Here is a 20,047-nt window from a genome sequence, read left to right as displayed (position 1 = left end):
TGTGATTTACCTTTTTCACAGATACAGAGTACTATAAATTGAAAATAGTCAAGTCCATGCCTGAAAAACAGGACTTTTGCATAAATGGGAGAATATGGCTTTATGTGGAAGGACCATACAAATTCAAAGTAATTGTCATGTAAAGTTACTCCATGTTATTTCAGGTAGTGATTATGTGAGTGTAACTTAATGCTTGGATTCAACTATTTAATATACTTTTCAGTGAACAAATACTGTTGTAAAAGTGAAAAAAATGACCTTAAAAAAATTCACCAGTTTTTTTTTTTTTACACATTTCTTGAAGATAAGTGGGAGAAAACACTACCATTATTTTTGGAGCAAGCCACTGAACAAACTGCACCCCACAATCGTAAACTTGTAAGTGAACAGCATTACCTGACTGACTCTGTTCTCTAACTCCAGCTGATAATGTTCAGTTTCACAATGAACAAATTCCCAGCTTTCGTTGAGTTGAACTAATCGAGACTGAAGCCCATGTGCAGAGTCCCCAGATCCAGCCTCCAGCAACTCCTTGCCTGCCTGGTTCAGGGACTTCATTGTGCAAACATGAGACATAATATCATTACGCAAGACCTGGAAGAAATGGGAGACATTTCAGTTACTTTCACAAGCAAATTCATGAGCTGTTGTCTGTTGGTGTGTCAATGATACGCAGTCCTGATAAGAGTTCATTAAATGGTAGTAGAGATTGTTTCTGTGAACACATGTGTTAGAATCGAACTTTTTTCAGGATATAGTAGACACTGTTATGTTTCTGTTTCTCATCCAATGCTCAGGGAAATGGTTTTACTATTGCTATTTGGAGAGATATTTGCCGCAGTGACATTCTTTTGGTGTACAATAATTTCCTTCTTTTTCAGGCATTTTCACCATTTAGGATCATTATGATCTCATTGCCAACCTTGTGTTTGGCCAGCTCTATTTCACAAGCCTGCAGGTCGATGCTGATTATTTTTCCACCCTGCAATTGTTCAGCAGTATGGGCAAGCCATATGTGCAACTCATCCAGTGTGTTTTGGAACTGGCCCAGACCCAGTAGAGCGCACTCCAGTTGATGCTGCAAACAGAAACAGACTTGGACTGTATGGTAATAACTAGAATACTGGAACAATTAAGTATTGTGGCAGAACACAAATCTTTCATTTTGATATATATTGTCATACTCTCACCTGTCTGCTGACAGTCTCTGACTCTAGACTGTCCCAACGTAGTCGGAAGTCGCACAGCGGTGAGACTGAGGATGGACGCTCTGTGCCTGGAGACAACCGACACACAAAGCGATGGTTTTGGCTTTCTATTTCAATCTTCTTCTGATAAAGTTCTTGCTTAAATTCCTGAGGGAAATAAATGCAGAGTTAAAGAACCGGTGATATACAGTACATTAAATGAAAAATAGCAAAACCAAAATAATTTTCACAAACAGAACATATGGAGGAACTCATATAGTAGCTACAGTGGTCATCTCAGAATGAATCCTCACCTTGAGTTCATGTAGCTGCTCTTTTACTGATTCCAGATCAGCTCCAACCATGAACTCTTCAGTTGACCTCAGCTCTGCAGATTTCAACCATTCAAAAAGTCCCTGAGATATAAAATGTTAGGCTGGATGGATGAATTATACAGTACACAAGATGCGTGAATTATGAACATAACATGTTTAGAACTTGCTCCTCTATTCAAGACAACAAAATCACAATCCTCTACACACCTGCATAGTGTCTTGATAATTTAAGGCCATTTGCAAGGACTCCTCCAGCTTTGTCTGGCATTCATTCCACAATTTACTCAAATTGTTCCATAGGCAATAAAGCTTAAAAACATCGAACACATTGTTGTTCTCACATCTCATAACATCAAATCTGATTAATTTCATGTAATGCTTACTTCATCCAGGCTCTTTGTGACATTTGGTTTGTCTGTGTCCCCACATGCTGACATGAAATCCATTCCGAGAACACCAAGCGTGTCTAGATCTCCTTGTAAAGTGTCAATATCCTCCCTGAGAGTCTATTGTGTGTCAGAATGAAAAAGGACAATTATGTCAAACTTTGTTTCATGGTAAAAAAGGCTTGAGATTTCTCAGACTAACCTCCATGGTCTCCAAGCTCTGGCGGATTGTTTCAAAGTCCATCTGACTTGCATTAAGATCCAAAACTGCCAGCTGAGCATTATTGAGAGCTGCTGTGAAATCCGCAACATCGCTCCAAAATTTTATGGACAGATCCAGTAGTTTGAGCAACCAGCTTTCCCTTTCTTGAACCTCACCATGTGTCTTGGCCAACAGCTGGGAAAGAGTGGAGACTTGCTCCTGGATTGCTAGTATTGGAAGGATGTAGCAAAATGCTTCTCGATAAGCACCACTGACATAATGTGCAATGACTGCAGTATGGATTAGAGCAACATAACTACTGTATTGATAAAAAAAAGTTCATTTCAGACAGTGTTTGTTACCTGTGCCAATGGAGGGATCTGCTGCCAGCTGTGTGTTAGTCAGCAAGTCTTCCGCCTGTGTCTTAACACTTGCAACACTCAGCTCCAACTTGTACAGTTCAGACAGTGTGTGCTTATTGTCATGCAACTGCTCTTGAATCGTCAGTGTCAGGCATTGAAGGGATGTTGGAGTCTGGATGCGACTGCGCAGGCGGTCAAGACTTTGTCTGAGAAGAGCCATCCTCTCATTCAGCTGCCGTAACAACAACAGCTTATTATACATTCATCCATTTTCAGTACTGATATTGTCACCAAGGTAATGGGTGAGCTGGAGTCTATCACAGTTGACTCTGGGTCAGAGGCAGGGTACAATTTGAACTGGTCGAAAGCCAATTGGAGGGCACATAGAAACAACTATTGACACTCACAGTCACACCTATGGGCAATTTAGAGTCTTCAATTAATGCATGTTTTTGGGATGTGGGAGCAAACCAGAGTGCCCGGAAAACCCACGCAGGCACATGGAGAACATGCAGACTCCACACATGCGAGGCTGAAATTGAACCAGGGCTCTCAGAGCAGTGAGGCAGATGTGGTAACCAGTCGTCCACCATGCCATCTGCTGTATTACTGTATTATCGCAATGAAAATTACTGTTTATGTCCTTCTTGTGGTTCCTCTTGTTTTCTCTGACATTAAGAGTAAACGTTTTTATCGACCAATAAAATACATATAACTATACATGTTATTTAATAACATTTAGTGGAAAAGCTACAACACAAGACCAATTCATTCATATTAGAGATCTGTATTAGGATCATCGGTATCTGGAACTAATTCTGCAGTGTGACACCTTTGCATTGAATTGATGACCTATGGATTGTCATTCTATTTTTTTCCATTTTCTTGCAGGACATTTTTTTCCACATCAAACGTCACTGAGTGATCAGATTACTGTCTTGGCACGTTCTTTCTTTACAAAGGGTAGAAACTTACTTGAGTGAATCTGGGTAAGGACTCTTCAAGTAGAATGGCAGTCTCCCTGACACAGTCTCTGATGGCTCGGTGCTGTTCCTCAGCCTCAGTAGCTATACGAAAAAATACCTCTCCCTGAACTGGGTTTAGCTCCGACAGGCGTTTTGCAAAGGAGCATAAGCGTGAGATCAATGGCCGATGTTCGGCAACTGACTCTCTCAGACCCTTAGCAATGGAAAAAAAAACTGAAATTGTTAAACAACACTGAGTTGCAACTCGCAAAAAGGCAAAAGCCTACAGTTTATGTAAACAGTTACAATTAGATGGCACAAACATGATTTACACACAAATTCCAATGGTAGGTTTTCTGTCTTGAAATATTACATTATATTGATGAGGTGGTGTAGGCAAAATGAGAGACAAAGCGAAGAACACATTTCTTTTGCTTTTGTAAGCATTTCAGAAACAATAGTCCATTTTTATGATCAATTTACTATACAGTTAATGTGTTCATATTTTGTATTTGATATTATAGTTTAAAGATAATTGTCATGATTATTTTATATATTATAATGAGTTTGTGTAAAAATACAATAAGATAGTTTTATGAAAATATTTAATTATTGGAACGAATAATAGTGATAAAAGAGAGCCAACACCACCACCATCTATTCAGCAATGCAATTTGGGAGCTTGTGAATGATCTTAGGGCTGAGTTTGAGCCAAATGATTTCTGACTCTCTCACTTTTTGGGTATGTTGTGCTAAGTATTAACTGCTATGTTACCCAGGCTGAGCCGATAATGTGCATGAAAATGTCACACACTCAGTCAAATCAAGTAAATTGCTTCCCATGCAATACATCTACTTTCTGTGACTCAATCATAGGTTTCTCTGCCTGTTCCACTAAAATTTGTAATTCCATCTCTTCAAAGTTCATTTTTCACTTTGGTGCTCTCCCAAAACTTCAATGGTGAAAACCATCAGAGAGCCACCTAGAGCGCATAACCCTCTTTTAAATAAGGGAGTCTAAAAGAGTGACGAAATGGTACAATATGGAGAGTAAGGCTTTTTTTGTTGTTTTTTTTACCTGTAAAAGGTCTTGCTGTTCACGAAATCCTTCGTAACTAATTGTGCTGAGAGAGAGCTGCTGAACAAAGATTTGTGTGTCTTTTAGCCAAGGTGAAACCTCAGCAATGCCCTCTGAGAACTGAACAAGAAGTGAGTGAGCATGCTCTAGCTGCAGAACTCCATGGGAATTAGTAGCTGACGTGGTGGCACATTGTTCCTTTAAGGCATCTAATGGGGTCTGCATAGAGAGATGAAAGGAGATATGAAAAAATAACGACAACAACACATTTTTCAACTAAAGTGTTACATTATAGAGACATTACCTGCAGATTCCTAGTTTCACTTTCCTCACCATATGTTTGCAAGATTTCAGCTATTTTTACCATCTTCTCAATGTTGAATCTGTGTTGTAGAATCTCAACTGACAAAATCTATTCGGGAGACAAAACACCTGATTTGTGCATGCTCTGAAGTTTCTGATCAAGTTAAATTGCACCATGAAAGAGGCTTTAAGCAGATATCATGTTTTGTTTTGAAATACATTTGATATGTTTATAGTGCTGAAAACATGCAAAGACTTATGAAAATATAGTGCTGAATTGTTGAGATACACCTTATGCATCTTTTTCACCTTTTGAATTTTGAGGCCTATACTTTCTAGCGTAACTTCCCTCCTCCACTAAAAAAGGACAAAGTGAAATATCATTTGGCTTTGTTGCTCAGTTGTGAGTTAGTTTTCATACAATGCCCATTTATCACTATAGCAAGTAGTTACGACCTCAGTTCCAAAAATACATCTTCACTAAATGCCTCCATTTACAGAACAGCTTAGTGATGTTTATTATGCTTAAAAAAAAGAAAATAAAAAAGCGGTGGATTGACTTTTTAAGACATGTAGATGGTGAGCTCAACTTCAACATTACCAGGCAACTCAGCAGTGCCCATTTTACGACAGACTTTTTTTTTTTTAAACTTCCACCAGAGACAACGTATCTTTGTGCTTGACTTGATACAAGTGAATGAGGCAATGCTAACTGTTTTAACTATCTGGGGTTTCTCCTACTGTACCGTTGTCATAATGTCCCATGTCCTGCTGTCACATTATGTCACTAACAACAAGGGTAAGTTGACTTGTGTGATTATTTTTATGATAACAGTCCACAATAACCATTCAATTTTGAAGTTGAGCCTGCTAACGTGATTTTACGTTCCATAGTCAATCACTTCCTCAGTATGTTTGATTCCTTTGGTCACATTCATTCGACACACCTTGAGTGTTTGAGAACTGAGAGGTCGCACTTATTATTGAAGTTTTGAAAACCAATTTTATACATGTAGCATTTTTTTAATTCATTCTAATTTGGTAGGCTTGTTATCATTTCTCTTTAAATTCCCATGCCATTTTGTGGGCCTGTTTACAGGGATGAGAATTTGCTGCGGATTCCTGGAATTCTGAATTTTTTCTGTCGACAATGTCATTGTTGCATGGTTGTGAAACGTGTAGTTTCGTTGTAGAAAATTTGGGGGGGGGTTTGTACGGGTTGACGCAGGTCGACGCTTTGATCAAGACCGGCATCTATCGGCAATGGCATTGCTACCTGTTTGCATTAAATTTTGTGTTTATAATAACAACAACATTATGATTTCCAGCATCATTTTGGCGGTATTTCATCTATATTTTCACTCTGATGTTAACATTTCATAGAGAAGCATTCTGTTTACTACAGCATAGATATAACTTACAGACATACATGCGTATATGTTATCAAACGGTATGTACGTTTTCTAGTATGGTGAAAGTCTTGGAGCGAAAAGATGAAGATGATCGTGGTAGGGAAATTGATTAAAAACCACGGGGTAAACAAATGTCCCATATGGGCATGGCTTGAAAAAAGTGTAACCGTGCAGATAGGAACAAAAACTGTAACATGTCTAACCGAACACATGCAAAAAGTGGGCGCTCCCGGCAAAGTGCTGTGCACTTTGTGTTCCGATAGGAGCAAAAAATATCCAGGAGCATATCCAAACCAGGAAACATACAGGTAAGTTGGACGTAAATTTCTCAAATATTATATAACTGACAGCTGTTAATACGATTAGGCCTATCTGTAGCGCACTGGCCCCGTAGATCACGTATTTTATCGCTCACTTTTATATTTCATGATCTCTCTCTCTCTCTCTCTCTCTCTCATACATATACACACACACACACACACACACACACACACATATATATATATATATATATATATATATATATATATATATATATATATATATATACACACACACTTGTGTACTTATATCTAAAGTATAACTTGTAAGTGCAGTAGTCTCTTTGATAAATATTTCACTGTGTACATTTTTACGTCTGAAGTTTGGCAAAATTATTTGGGTTGTTTAGACTCATATTTTAAGTTTTAAAAATATTATGATTGCCCTGTATTTGCACTGTTAGAAGTAACCAGAGGTCACCATTTAACGGTGCATTTTATAAAAAAAAAAAAAAAAAAATCATGCCCAAAGGGGGGATTACCCCCCCTTTGAGCACGCCCCCAAAGGCAGACGTTTTCAGTGTTTTTCCAAATTGGTCATTCTCATCCCTGTGTTTAGTTCCTAAACAAATCTAAAACAAATCACACACATTACAAATGTCATGGTTACTTATTGTTCATTGGCACAACCTTCTGCTCCTTGAGTTGTTCGGATATGAGCTCTGGATCCAAATGAACAATTTTCAACTTTTCAAGCCTTTGTGCTGCATCTTTAAACCAAGCCATCTCTTTCACCACTGCCTGTTCCAGCTATAAAAAAATAAGGCGGAATACCATGAATAAAAGCACAAATAATATATACTCTACATTTTACAATTAAATCAAGATTTTACAGTGAAAAGAAAAAAAAGATATACAAACGTTATCATTAGAATGCAGTATGAAAATTAAATAATCACAACTATGTATGAATAAAAAGTAACATACCCATAAGCCGAACAATTCTAATCTCAGTCTGACTGTGGTAAATAATTACAATGCTTTACAAAACGTCTATGTTTTCTGCGCAGAATTTATTGTTAGTTGATATGCTTAGCTCTTAGCTTTCAGTCTTTGTTTTTCATTTACACTTGCAACATTATTGGTAAATGATTAAATGTGAAACACACCAATGGATAACATTCATTCTTGGTTCATGTGGAAATTTGAAAATATTGTAGATGATGGGTTCTGTTTAATAAATACAGCGTGTCTGGTCACCTCAGTACCAAAGTCCAATAGAGCAAGTTAACCTGGATATTTTAGATGACAATTCTTTCAATCCTTGATCTCACCCTCTGTCTTTCTGCTGCACATAGGACTGCATCTCCGGCATGTGTCTGTGCACCTGCTGCACCCAAGAGTTCTCTCTCAATGCGACCCAGCCACAGGTGGAGGTCCTCCTGGCTGGATGTACAGCGACTGGAGGCCTCCAGAGCCTGCTCAAGCCTTTGGAGCACATCCAGACTACTCAGATTTAGCACGGAGCATCGGATACGAAGTGCATCTAATTTGTCCTGCACCTGGTGTTCCTCCTCCTCTGAAATCAGTCACAGCAACAATCACTGGGCAAGCCAAATATATTGAAATGTTCATTGGAGACCGTCAGTGACAAATTCAGACTTTTGCAAGAAATCTCATATGTATTACTCTAGTTCCTCTAACAGTGAGTGGGGCATTTATTTACAAAAGTGAGGAGGTGTATTTGGAAGGAGGGATTCATTAAGCTAGACATGCCTCTGTTTATTGCTACATCTTTGCTTAAATAACTGGAGACTAGTTTCAGTAAGTGGCTCATATTAGCAATTCTCGTGTTCCCCTCTGTTGTGTCAAATTTGACCTTCGATTCGTGTATACACAAAATCCAAATGACTTCTTGTATTGGTATTATAAAATATTACCTGAGATCACTTCCATGAGATCATGACCTGTTTTCTGAACTTTTGCAAGGTCAGCAGTTTTAACCTGGATCTCATCCGTGATGGCCTGACAAGAAATGAATGCATGTCAAGTTCTACTCCTCCAATTGAAAAATACAGTATTTAGAAGAGGTATACATTTCCTACCTTCGCCCCGTCTGTGGCCTCTGAAAGATGCAGCATCACTCTTTCAGCATTACGCAGTTCAGCAAGGGCCTGCTCAACAGATATGAGCCACTGCTGCACATTGTCCACGCCTTCCTGGAAGATCTGAGCCCTAGGTAAAATGGCATCCAAACTGTACCTCCTGCCCAAAAACATAGTTAAACAGTAAATGAGATGTACTGAAATGTGTGAGTTGGAGTTGCCTGTCAAAGTGGTTGACCTTTGCTCCGCCTCTCGCTGTATAGACTCCCACTTCTGTTTGAGGGCAGAGAGCTTGACTCTAGCCTGCTCTCCCTCCTCTCCTGGGTAGGCCTCCACTAGCCGAGGACCCTCTAACATCATAGTATCGATACTTTTCTGTCGGTCTGTTAGGAGTCGCTGAAGGAGCTAAAAAATATTCTCAGTTAATGAGTAAGGACTATACCAAAAGGAAGAAAAGAAAAAGTCACGTGGTAAGGATTCTTTGAGTCAATTAACTCATAAGCACAAAGGTAAAAAATGGAAACTTTATACTAGACATGTACTGTTTAATTTTACAAAAAGGTAAAGGTGGGCTGGGGGTGGGTAGAGGCCCATATCAAGTTAGAATGCATTAGGCATATTTTCTGATCAGTTCCATTTCTGATCAATCATGTGGAAAAGCCATTTGATGTTTCATCTTTTTTCTTTTTTTTTTCCTGCCTGTACCCTTCTCAGGTGTCAAGATGATATTGTTTATTGCCAAGTAAGGTTCACATCATTGGAAGAACTCACAATAGCTGAAGTCAGAGCGGAAAGGTGAGAAAACTGCCTCCTTTGTTCCCAGGAAATGGCCATTAAAACATGCAAGAGGCCACTGTGGACACCAACGCGGGCCATTCACCCCTGACCAGAGAAGGGATCTGACCTTGCTGCACCTTTCAGCAGCATGCCTATTCTGGCGTATTCCCCTACTGTAGGTAATCTAATGATTATAGGGTGTGAAATGAGGTGATAAGAAACAAACCCTTTGTTCTTGAAGCTGCGCTTTCACCACTTTGACCTCTGAAGATGGAGGTTTCTGATTCGCTGTGAGCTCTTCTATTTCACACACCCACGTCAGCAAGGCTTCCAGACTTTGAAGGAACATCTCAGAATTGGTAGAAATGTCTTGCAGAGACAATGTAGACTTGGTTTCCTGTAGAAAGACAATCTCATTATATTGACCAAATGAATTCAATGAATGGAAGGCTGGAAAATGTAATTAATTTTTTGGTAGTGTAAAATGGTAACAGAGTGGAGAATAAAAACATACCCTCCATTTAGCCACGCAGGAATCTTGGTCTGAGCTTGAGTGTCCATCACTTTGGAGCTGTGAAGTGAACAAAATATCATTACTTTTTTTTAAATCAAAATTTGTTAATTGGATGCAGTTTTTGAATATCAGACCAATGGGAATATTTGAGATTAGGCATTGTTTTGAAAGACACAATGTTAGTTTAGGTGAGAGAAACAGGGATGAAGTAGGTGGAATCAAGTGATATAAAATAGTAAAAAGTTACTTTTGTCTCAACCTCAGCAAGTTCCTGGGCCACTCCATTTAGTACTCGAACAGTTCTTGTGATTATGGGGTCACCCCCCTTATCTCCTGTTGGATATTCTGTGACTTCCACGATCTCAGTCACGATTGTTTCTGTCACCTCTGTCACTTCTGTCACTTCCCGTGACGCCACAGTCTTCCAGGACCAGGGACTCCCTTCTCTGGAGTCCCTCCTTTGAAAGCTGGCCCTTCTCTCTGCAGCAGTCTTGTCAGGGTAAGACAAGGGAGATCTTGAAAACTCTGGGGGCATGGTTCTTCTTGTTAGTGTCCCATTGCGTGATGTTTTTATAGGAGAGGGGGTACTGTGCCAAGCATTATCCAAAGTACTAGTACTCCTGATTGTGGAAGCAGGGGAGCTGTGCAGAGGTTTGTCAGAAACTGGTGTATGAGCTCTTTCTTCTCCCTTGTGATGAGGTTCTTGTGCCTCCTCTGTCTGTACCATACTGTCCTTGTTCTTATCGTGCCCATGTTGAGGAGACTGAGACTCTTTTCGCCGTTGGTAGCACTCCTTCAGGAAGACCTCATCCGACCGCACATGCTTGGACTTCTGACCCAGGCAGCTGGGCCGGGTTATGAGGTTACCCATAATCTTTCAGCCCAAAGGGCACTGACGTAATAAATCAGCTAAGTGCCTTCGGCCATGCATGTGGAATCTCCTGTAGCTTCCTAAAATAAGACAGATGAATCATCATGCAAAAATAATTTTTTTCTTTCATAACTCTTCATATCATAGCTAAAATAAAAACCAGTGCCTTTATTGTCCAGAGGGAACGCAAGCTGAGACACTTGGCTCTGGTTCTTGCTGTGGCTTTGTTTTCAATTAGACCACATACATGCATACTCAATCTCACATCAGCAACTCAAATATTCTGGGTTTACAAATCTATGTGACAGCCTTATCAAGGATCCCACTGTTGGCATGATGAACCAGTGGCAATGATCCATCTTAATTCATCAGCCAAGTCCAAGGGGGAAATATTATTGTCTCACCATTCTTAATGGCATCAACATATTTTTGACTGTAATTTGCAAGAGGACTATAAGAAAAAAAGTTTTTTGTTCTATGCCATCCCTTTATTGTTGTTTTGAAGAGTGGTTACGGGTGAATGCTCTTATGGTGATTTGGACTATAGAAGAGGTGGTGAGGTGAGCCAAACAGGCAATCACAGGAAAGGTTCTTTGTGCAGGAGGGTCCTTCCTGCAGGGTTGTCACGATTCAGGATACTTGGTCACCTTATTCATGCTTGATGACCAAAGTAAGCTTTCAATATGGTGGTTGCATCAACAAAATGATAAACAGATGGTTTGCTGATTAAACAAAAACAGAGAGGGGAATTAAATGTTTGGCAGACAATGGTTAATACTTATGATATTTCTATTTTAAACACTTTTGGGACCCAAAGAGTTTGTAGCAATTTGAAATAAGGAATCATTTACTGCGACAATAAATTTGATTACTTTTCTCACAAATACAGTATCTAACCACATACATTCTGGTGTAGAGGACATGGCTTTTAACTAAATGAGAGTCTAAATTTGATACCTTCATGTGAATTTGTAATTACCTATCATGTGCTGTGTGCCTCACCCGGCAGAAGATCCGGTCAAGAAATACACAGGGGAGTACTAAGTCAGATCAGAGAATGGTCACGGACCAAGCCCCAGCCTTTGGATCAATTATTACCTGGTTAGCTCACATCACTGCCCACCAGTGAGCGTACTAGGACAAAGTAACTATGGCCATGTCCACATGGGTTAACAATTCAAGAGCAAGGGTGTGCCGTCTTTTATTGCCACATGTAGCTGTTTGCTAAATCGCAGGTTTGGCTTCACAGTGATCGAACAGAGGTGTCCATTAAGTTACAGGAGATTCAGCAATATACTATATAGTGATATTTTCTGTCAACTTCCCAACCATTGCTATGTAAAGATATCCATCCATCCATTTACTACACATCCAAAAACTGCCTTTCAGTGTCTCAACGGACATAACGCGCATCCTAAAAATCCAACATACAACTGTCTTTGACTTAGAAGTCAAAGTTCCGCTGATCCATTTAATTCATCTTGCGAGGACCTAACTGACCCAACACTTAACCATTTTATGGATCTCTTTTAATTAAAAATAAAGCCAGTTCTGAACTCTATTTCTGTTAAATGCATATACCAAATTTAATTAATTAACTACAAAGCGTAATCCTGTGGTATACATAGACAAGGATGTTTTTGTGTAAATAAATCCTAATAATTAAAATAACCACAATCATTAAAAAATATATTATAATACTATAATTAATAATAATTTAAGTGCTTAATTATATTCCAATATCTACATATTTACTTTATTTCGACCAAAATTAATGCATTTAGATGGTCCAACAGCCACATTATTGAGCATATTTGTAATTAGCAGCAGAGCAAGAATCATCAATCACAGGAATCATCACTATGATGTTTTGACACTCTCCTTTCATCATTTTAGTGTTCCCTGAACATGCAGAAGAGCTAATCATTTACTCCTGAGACTAGTATGACAAAATGGGATGGCTATTGTGGCCTAAAAAGTCACAGATCCAAAGTTTGACATCATAAGTTTACTAAATGGGTAATGTGTTCAAATGTTAATCAGGACTGATTAAGATCAAGATCAAAAGGCTAAAAAAAAAAAAAAAAAAAAAAACTTTGGGGGACGGAATTTTGCAATGTCTATTCAGCGTAATCGCTATTTGATTCTCTTACTCAGAATATAAAATACAGTACCAAGTCCCCCATGATCATGTGGACTTCTAGTTCAAGGACTGGCCAGGAATGTCCAAACAATTTTTGTTTAATACATGGCATTTTGGCAGTTTGGAACTATGTGAACTACACTTACCCTAATTCAGGGACAAACAGCATGAGTAAAGGAATCCAGCCAGTCCCCATTCAGCATTCAAACAGGAAAGAAAAAAAAAGCTTTGTCTGAGCATCCTTTGAGTGGCCTCCCAGTTCCAACATCCCAAACTGAGAACTGTGCACACCAACACGTCCATACTCTCTTGAATACACACTCAATCGCTTCTACTCGTTTACACATGCTCACCTACAAACACACTTTCTAAACACTACCACGCACATATCCTGATATCTCATGCTTTTCTGTTGCCCACAGCCACAGGGAAACAATGTCCTCCTCCTTTCCCCTCACAGTGCACCCCTCCCCTCAGCTCACTTCTCCTCCCACCGGCTCTGCTCCTCTCCCTTTCTTCTTTGTTGTGCGAGCTGCGATAGAGGAATTCCTTGCTTGTTAACACCGCTGATGGGATAGCGTGCCTAGATGGAGACAATGTATTCCAATGACTCAGTTGAACTCCCACAGTTCCCTGCCAAGAGCAGCTCATCTATGGAGGTCAGACTCTTGACAGGCGCCTTTAACGTCAGGACGATATCACTCTCACCAGTTCTGAGACTGCTCAGGTTGCTCCTGTACAAGGCAGCTGGATGGCAAAGTGCCCTCTTTAACCTTTCCTTGGGATTTCCTCTCGAACTCCCCCTCTTTTCATCTGAAAATGCCCCTCCTCTGGATGTGAATGCGGCTTAAAAACTCCATACCGCTGTGTCTTGAGCGGGTGGGCGGGCGCAGGGTGCAAAAAAAAAAAACAGAAAAGAAGGGTTTTCTAAAGGTCCCCGGGTTGCCCTCAAAACATTCACATGTTAAGTGACAGCTGCCTCAGCCCATTCCCCCTTTTGGTGGTGAGGGAGAGAATTGCAGGCTACAAAAGAAGAGACCCACACCCACTTTGATACCCACCCACTCATACAAACATCCCAACCCCCTTGCATTGCCCATTCTCCCTTCAGCGGCAGTGCAGCAGTGCTCCTCAGCAGCAAGAAAGGCACTGTACAACAACATCTCAGATTACTTTTCAAATTACTTTGCAGCCATTGTAATCCTGGCTCAGGAAGAAAGAAACCTACAGAGAGTACAACAAGATGAGTGTTTTCCCTGCTTTTGGCCTTGAAAAACAATAGAACCCCTATTGTGAAATGATATCACGTCTCGTTACTTACTGCAGCTATTCCCATTACCATTCTTGGATGTTTTGACTAAACCGTGAGGCACCTTTAGGTATTCTAGGTATAAATAGAAGTCTAACATTGTTACTGTAAAAATATAGAATTGAGTTCTGGGCAAATGTGCACACCAATGACTTTTACAATGTCCCCAGAATAGTTATTTTGATGCTTCTGTATTTCACCAGCCACCCAAATAATGAAAATCAACTGTTCCAACTAACATGTGCGTGCTTGCATTGTGCACACACCCACACTTTCCCCCCTGAGCAATTCCAATTAACAGACACGCACACATTCACTTCACAAGGTCAGTTAGTTGAATTTTTGTTATAGCCAACCTAAACTGTCGAAAAGCAAATGTAACTTTTTTAATAATTTTTTTTATTCAATTCATTATCCATCCGTCCATTATATTAGCTGCTTATCCTCACAAGGGTCACGGAAGTGATGGAGCCTCTCCCAGGTATCTTCAGGCAGGAGGCGGGGTATACCCTCGACTGATCGTTAGCCAGTTGCATGGCACATAGAAACAAAAATGACTGGCAGACATGCTGGGCTTTATTTTATTTTTTTTCCTCAAGTCAACTAGCATTGGCTTCAGCCTCAGTCATAATACTTAAGAGGATAACTAAGACAAAACATAAACCCGACTACAACAACAAAAAGTATCTGTGTTACACAGCCAAAGAGTAGCCATCAGCATTTTGTTGTCAATTTGTTTTTATTTTGCTTGATTTACAGATGAAAATCTCCATTGCTTTGATATATTGCCTGGATAAATAATAAAAAACAAAACAGCTGAGTAACAAAAGCAGCAAAAAGAGTCAACTAATACATCAGCTTCAAAACCTTTTTAGATTTCGGATGTTGCCAACTCTGCCACCACCTGTCACGATGCGGGGCTCAAGGGTGGACCCAAATGCACGACTCCAGAGACAACAGACAGTACAGAGGAAACCTTTATTCAGTCCGAGGTCTGAGATCAGGTAGACAGTCCAAACAAACCGAAGTATCAGTACGGACGGGCTTACGAGGGTGGTCAGTGGACAGGCGTGGGTCGGTGCACGGAGATCAGAAGTCAGGAAAGCAGGAGTGCGGGAACGAGGCATCAAGAGCAACGATCTAGCGGAGTATTTGTCGTCCCCCGGGTCCTATATGTACTGGGTCTAATCAGTGTTCATGAGGCGCAGGTGTGCACCTTCTGATTAGCTGGCCATGCCCAGCCCGGGCTGGAATCCAGGAGCATGACACCACCAATTATTATACCCATCCATTTTCTGAGCTGCCTATCCTCACGAGGGTTGAGGGAGTGCCAGAGCCTATCCCAGGCATCAACGGGCAAGAGGCAGGGTACATCCTGAACTAGTTGCCAGCCAGAATTTTGTTTATGTTGCCATATTGCCGGTCAGAGGATTGTTCTATCCTAAATCCGTTGAGACAAAACAAAAATATGTCTTATAGCACTACGCCCAGAGTTTCGTCCAATACCATTTAGAAGGTGATACTAAATGAAGGCACATGGAAAAATTAGAGACACTTGGCATAGAGAACCCAATATTTAATGCTGAAGTCGACATTTTCACTGATAAGAAATTGGACTGTTAATTCGCTTCTGGTTGTCTTTGACAACTAGATATACACATGTATCTGGTGAGTAAATCGTCGAGATTTACACAGAAAAGATTGCAAATATCTAAAAGTCTGGACACATACACATACTTTGTTGCTAGATCTGTTCTCAATCCCATAAAAAAAAAAATCCCACATAGTGATGGGGAGATGGCTCATGAACGCAGAAGCGTATTCCGCCACACGTTAACCTTTGCCGAAATCCATCTATCTTTTCAGCGAGTATTCAATACCAATACCAATATTTAAAGGTCAAGTGTTGTCAAACGGATGATTTTTTGGTATATTATTAATGAAAAACCCACAGCCAATATGGTCCCATGTGTTTTTTCACCACAAAACATGATTTTGACGTATACAGCTTTTTGTAACTCCTGCCATGAAAATCCTCTTGAGGGATTTGTTTCCAAGAAGAAGCAGGAAGTGACGTACAGGACAGTGGCGCCCCCTCGTGGATTTGTTTGTTTCCATTATTTTTACCTCCGTGAAGGTAGCTCGTTGTTCCTTCGTGTTAGCCAAAATGCCGGCTTATTGCATTGCTGGACATTGCTTGAACAATCGGGAGAATGGAATTACCCTGTTCGTTGTGAAAAATGGATTGCATGGGTGGAGAGGATGAGAGCTTCATGGGTTCCAAATAACAGATAGGTGTGTATACAGCTCCAAAAAAAAAAAAAATAGTTTGGGGCAGACCACATAATCGGTCTCTCTCATAACGTTGCAAAAGATCTGCGTATGAAATGTGTTGATGTGCGCATACAGCTACTAAAAAAAAAATAATAGTTTGGGGCGGACCACGTAATCGGTCTCTCTCATAACGTGACAAAAGATCCGCGTATGAAATCTGTCGATGTGCGCGTCGCCCAGCCAACAATGTCTTGATAGTGTTCATCGCATACTGCGGCGACTTTGAACCTACCCCTAAAAGCAATATAGCTCGGCTCCACCTCCTCCACCACGGGCGCTGAAACTCATCCACACCGGCTGAGGCGCCGCGTTCGGCGGTCACAGCTTCTGCGAAGGCTGTGCGTCGGGCTTTGCGACGGGGGCGGCTCTGAAGAACCCAGCTGAGAATGCGTTACTCAGTCGCGTGCGCGCATAAAGCGCCCCGGCTCGACTGTGACTAACGCACCACCGCTCGGCTCTGACATAAGCCACACCGGCCGGCTGCGATGAGCCGCGATGGCTCATTTCCGCCGCGAGAGTGGGTAGGACGGGACACGGTTTGGCCGTGATCAGATATCATCTGAATATGGCTCGAAACAATAGTGTAATATTGCCCCGGTAACTTCACTCGGTTGTGTGGTGTTGTCCTTTTCGAAAAGAGCTTCGGTGTCAGAAGTGGCGTTGGAAAAATGTGAATATCTCTGTTGATCGGCTTCCATAGTAACAGGCACTACGCGTTTTCAATGGCGGAAGTGACGGTGACGTCAAGGACAGAGGACGCGACTAATATGGCGACCACTTGGATGTCGAGGGACACTCAATTGCGCAACTTTGTGCATGGATGACGCGCTCTCAGCTCACTTTTTTTTTGTTCGTATAGACATTGAAGTGAATACTGTTATGTATTTTTCATAACAATATCTATTTTAGAATGTATATAGGGATGTCAGTCCCACTTTAAATAAATGACCCCTGGTCTTACACAAATTCTCATTCATTAACTATGATTGAAAAAAAAAAAGAGGCAGCCACATGTTAATCTCCATAAACCTCTCTGCTGCGACAGTTTATTTTCTTTTTTTAAATATGCATTGTTCTCAAATGAGCCAAATTGGCATTATAAATACTTCTTGGTGATTTGAGATTGAGAAGAATAATTCCTACATGAATTGCTACACAGGTGTGTCTATTTTGGTTGGGCGACATCCATCACGTTTAATTGCCGAAATCCATCGATCTTTTCTGGTCTTTTCAGCTGGTATTCCATAGAATGATCTCTTTGAAGATCTGTCTCATCTGTTGTGATAACCAACAGCACAACAGGTCTCGGGCAATTTGAAAAATCTGCTCTGGTTCAACGGCTCCCACTGTGCAGAGCAGCTAGGATTGACCAGCAATATGGCGCTGTGCAAACTGTGATGTCACATGCACGAACTCTATAGTTGTCGGAGAAATCAAATTAGTCGTACGCAATAAACAATTTTGAGATCATGATTGAACGTTATATTGTCTTCATTTGACTCCCTCCCACAACTTGATTTCTGTCCGGTGGTTTATTCCATTTTCATTTTAGAGATGAAAATTATGAATCAACCTGTGATTCAACTTTTCCCAACTCATTCCAGCCATTGTGTTCATCCATTTTCCATGCGTTGAGGAATGCTGGAGCCTGTCCCAGCTAACTTCAGGCGAAAGGCAGCTCCAAATGTTAACATCTCATTACCAAAAGAGACACGGACGTGGTCACATGGGCCATTGAGAGAGAAATGGCATGAATGACCCCCGTGGTGTGATGTTATTCAACCCCTGGGTAGAGCTGAGGAAAAGTTCCTCACATGTATTGAAAGGAACTACAAACACGCAAATCTGGTGTGCATTGTACAGCGAATCACACATCAGATAACATTGATAATTTGGCTGCGAAAGGTTCACAGAACAAACTGTTTCTTTGTGTCACTTAGTGGATTCATATATTTTATTTTTTTAATGAGAGCCTTGAACCTCAACATACAATAAGTGGTATAGAATAAATTAAAACCAGAATGAAAAGCAGTTATTTTTGTACTAGAGACCATAGCCTAAAAACAAAGAATAATTGTACGGGAGTGCTGTTGTTTCAATTCAATTAATGAGACTTCACTGAGGTCCCCCCCCCCCCCCCAAATGGTAATTATCCCCGTTCATAAGACTTATAAAGGGGGTTAGTTCGTTCTTTGGTCAAAGCAGAAGCACTATTCACGCATAGTCATTCATCACCCAAAGAGGTCGCTTCAAAGAAAACTGAATGAAAGGCATTGGTACTTTCCAACTGGGTTATCTGAGCCGTGTCGGGCTGCTTGAATACTGGAAATTACAGTCATGGTTTGGATGAGGGTTTTGCCACTTGGGGATCAACCATATCAAAGGCGTATGCTATGTTTGACACAGAATACGCCTTTGATATGATTGAGTTTTACACCCTTGGCCAGAGGACTTGATGCCCTCTGTAAGAAAGACACAAAGTTACTAAATAGGAAAAGTCATACTTGACATAATAAATAAAGAAAAAGGAAACAATGTTTACCATATTGCGAGAAAAACAAAGCCCCTTTTCTTTGAGGACAAGAACGCCACAGAACACAACTAACAGCATTAAGCCTCCAAAAAAGAGAGGATAATGGGCTGTGATCTATGTTTCTAAGTTCAGAGAATCTAAATCCGTACACATTATTGATTCCTATGAACAATTTGGGAGATCAACCCGATTGTCTTAAATTACTCGAGCATTTTAGTAGGAGTATGTAACATACTGACAAAGTAATGGGTAGGGTGGCAGTCACTGGACTGGACAGTGTTCATCTCCCACAACAGAGTATGAGAGCATGATTGCACTGGACGAGCCCAAACCGTGTTTAGAATGCTTGTACTGTATGTGCTATCCATCTTGGTGCAACTTCTTCTTCTTTTCCTTTCGGCTTGTCCCGTTAGGGGTCGCCACAGCGTGTCATCTTTTTCCATCTTAGCCTATCTTCTGCATCTTCCTCTGTAACCCCAACTGCCCTCATGTCTTTCCTCACCACATCCATAAACCTTCTCTTTGGTCTTCCTCTCGCTCTTTTGCCTGGCAGCTCAGCACCGTTCCACCAATATACTCACTCTCTCGCCTCTGGTCCAAACCATCAAAGTCTGCTCTCTCGAATCTTTTCTCCAAAATTGGCTGTCCCTCTAATAAGCTCATTTCTAATGCTATCCAACCTGCTCACTCTGAGCGAGAACCTCAACATTTTCATTTCTGCTACCTCCAGTTCTGCTTCCTGTTGTTTCTTCAGTGCCATCGTCTCTAATCCGTACATCATGGCCAGCCTCACCACTGTTTTGTAAACTTTGCCCTTTATCCTAGCAGAGACTCTTCTGTCACATAACACACCAGACACCTTCCGCCAGCTGTTCCAACCTGCTTGGACCCGTTTCTTCACTTCCTTACCACACTCACCATTGCTCTGGATTGTTGACCCTAAATATTTGAAGTCGTCCACCCTTGCTATC

General features: G+C 40.7%; 1 protein-coding gene across 5 annotated transcripts in view; it reads right to left on the bottom strand.

Annotated features, from left to right (window-relative positions):
- macf1b (microtubule actin crosslinking factor 1b) overlaps positions 1-13,320 on the bottom strand; it is a 32,019-nt gene extending 18,699 nt beyond the window's left edge. For 4 of the 5 annotated variants that reach the window (XM_061820447.1, XM_061820445.1, XM_061820446.1 and 1 more), the window contains exons 1-20: positions 13,047-13,320; positions 10,134-10,837; positions 9,887-9,943; positions 9,599-9,769; positions 8,834-9,000; positions 8,596-8,755; positions 8,431-8,515; positions 7,825-8,069; positions 7,181-7,300; positions 4,820-4,927; positions 4,516-4,734; positions 3,448-3,651; positions 2,473-2,704; positions 2,111-2,337; positions 1,906-2,028; positions 1,730-1,831; positions 1,502-1,603; positions 1,191-1,355; positions 923-1,078; positions 397-594 (exon numbers count right to left, since the gene is read on the bottom strand). In XM_061820447.1, the coding sequence (XP_061676431.1) occupies positions 397-594; positions 923-1,078; positions 1,191-1,355; positions 1,502-1,603; positions 1,730-1,831; positions 1,906-2,028; positions 2,111-2,337; positions 2,473-2,704; positions 3,448-3,651; positions 4,516-4,734; positions 4,820-4,927; positions 7,181-7,300; positions 7,825-8,069; positions 8,431-8,515; positions 8,596-8,755; positions 8,834-9,000; positions 9,599-9,769; positions 9,887-9,943; positions 10,134-10,757 (3,465 nt within the window). In that variant the 5' untranslated portion in view covers positions 10,758-10,837; positions 13,047-13,320. The remainder of the gene's footprint in view (positions 1-396; positions 595-922; positions 1,079-1,190; positions 1,356-1,501; positions 1,604-1,729; positions 1,832-1,905; positions 2,029-2,110; positions 2,338-2,472; positions 2,705-3,447; positions 3,652-4,515; positions 4,735-4,819; positions 4,928-7,180; positions 7,301-7,824; positions 8,070-8,430; positions 8,516-8,595; positions 8,756-8,833; positions 9,001-9,598; positions 9,770-9,886; positions 9,944-10,133; positions 10,838-13,046) is intronic. The other variant, XM_061820448.1, reaches the window with a different exon arrangement.
- Positions 13,321-20,047: the final 6,727 nt, after the last annotated feature.

This window comes from Syngnathoides biaculeatus, chromosome 5 (genome assembly GCF_019802595.1).
Source record: "Syngnathoides biaculeatus isolate LvHL_M chromosome 5, ASM1980259v1, whole genome shotgun sequence".
Lineage (NCBI taxonomy): Eukaryota > Metazoa > Chordata > Actinopteri > Syngnathiformes > Syngnathidae > Syngnathoides > Syngnathoides biaculeatus.
Note: the sequence above shows the minus strand (reverse complement) of the source record. Positions and strands in the feature narration are given on the sequence as shown.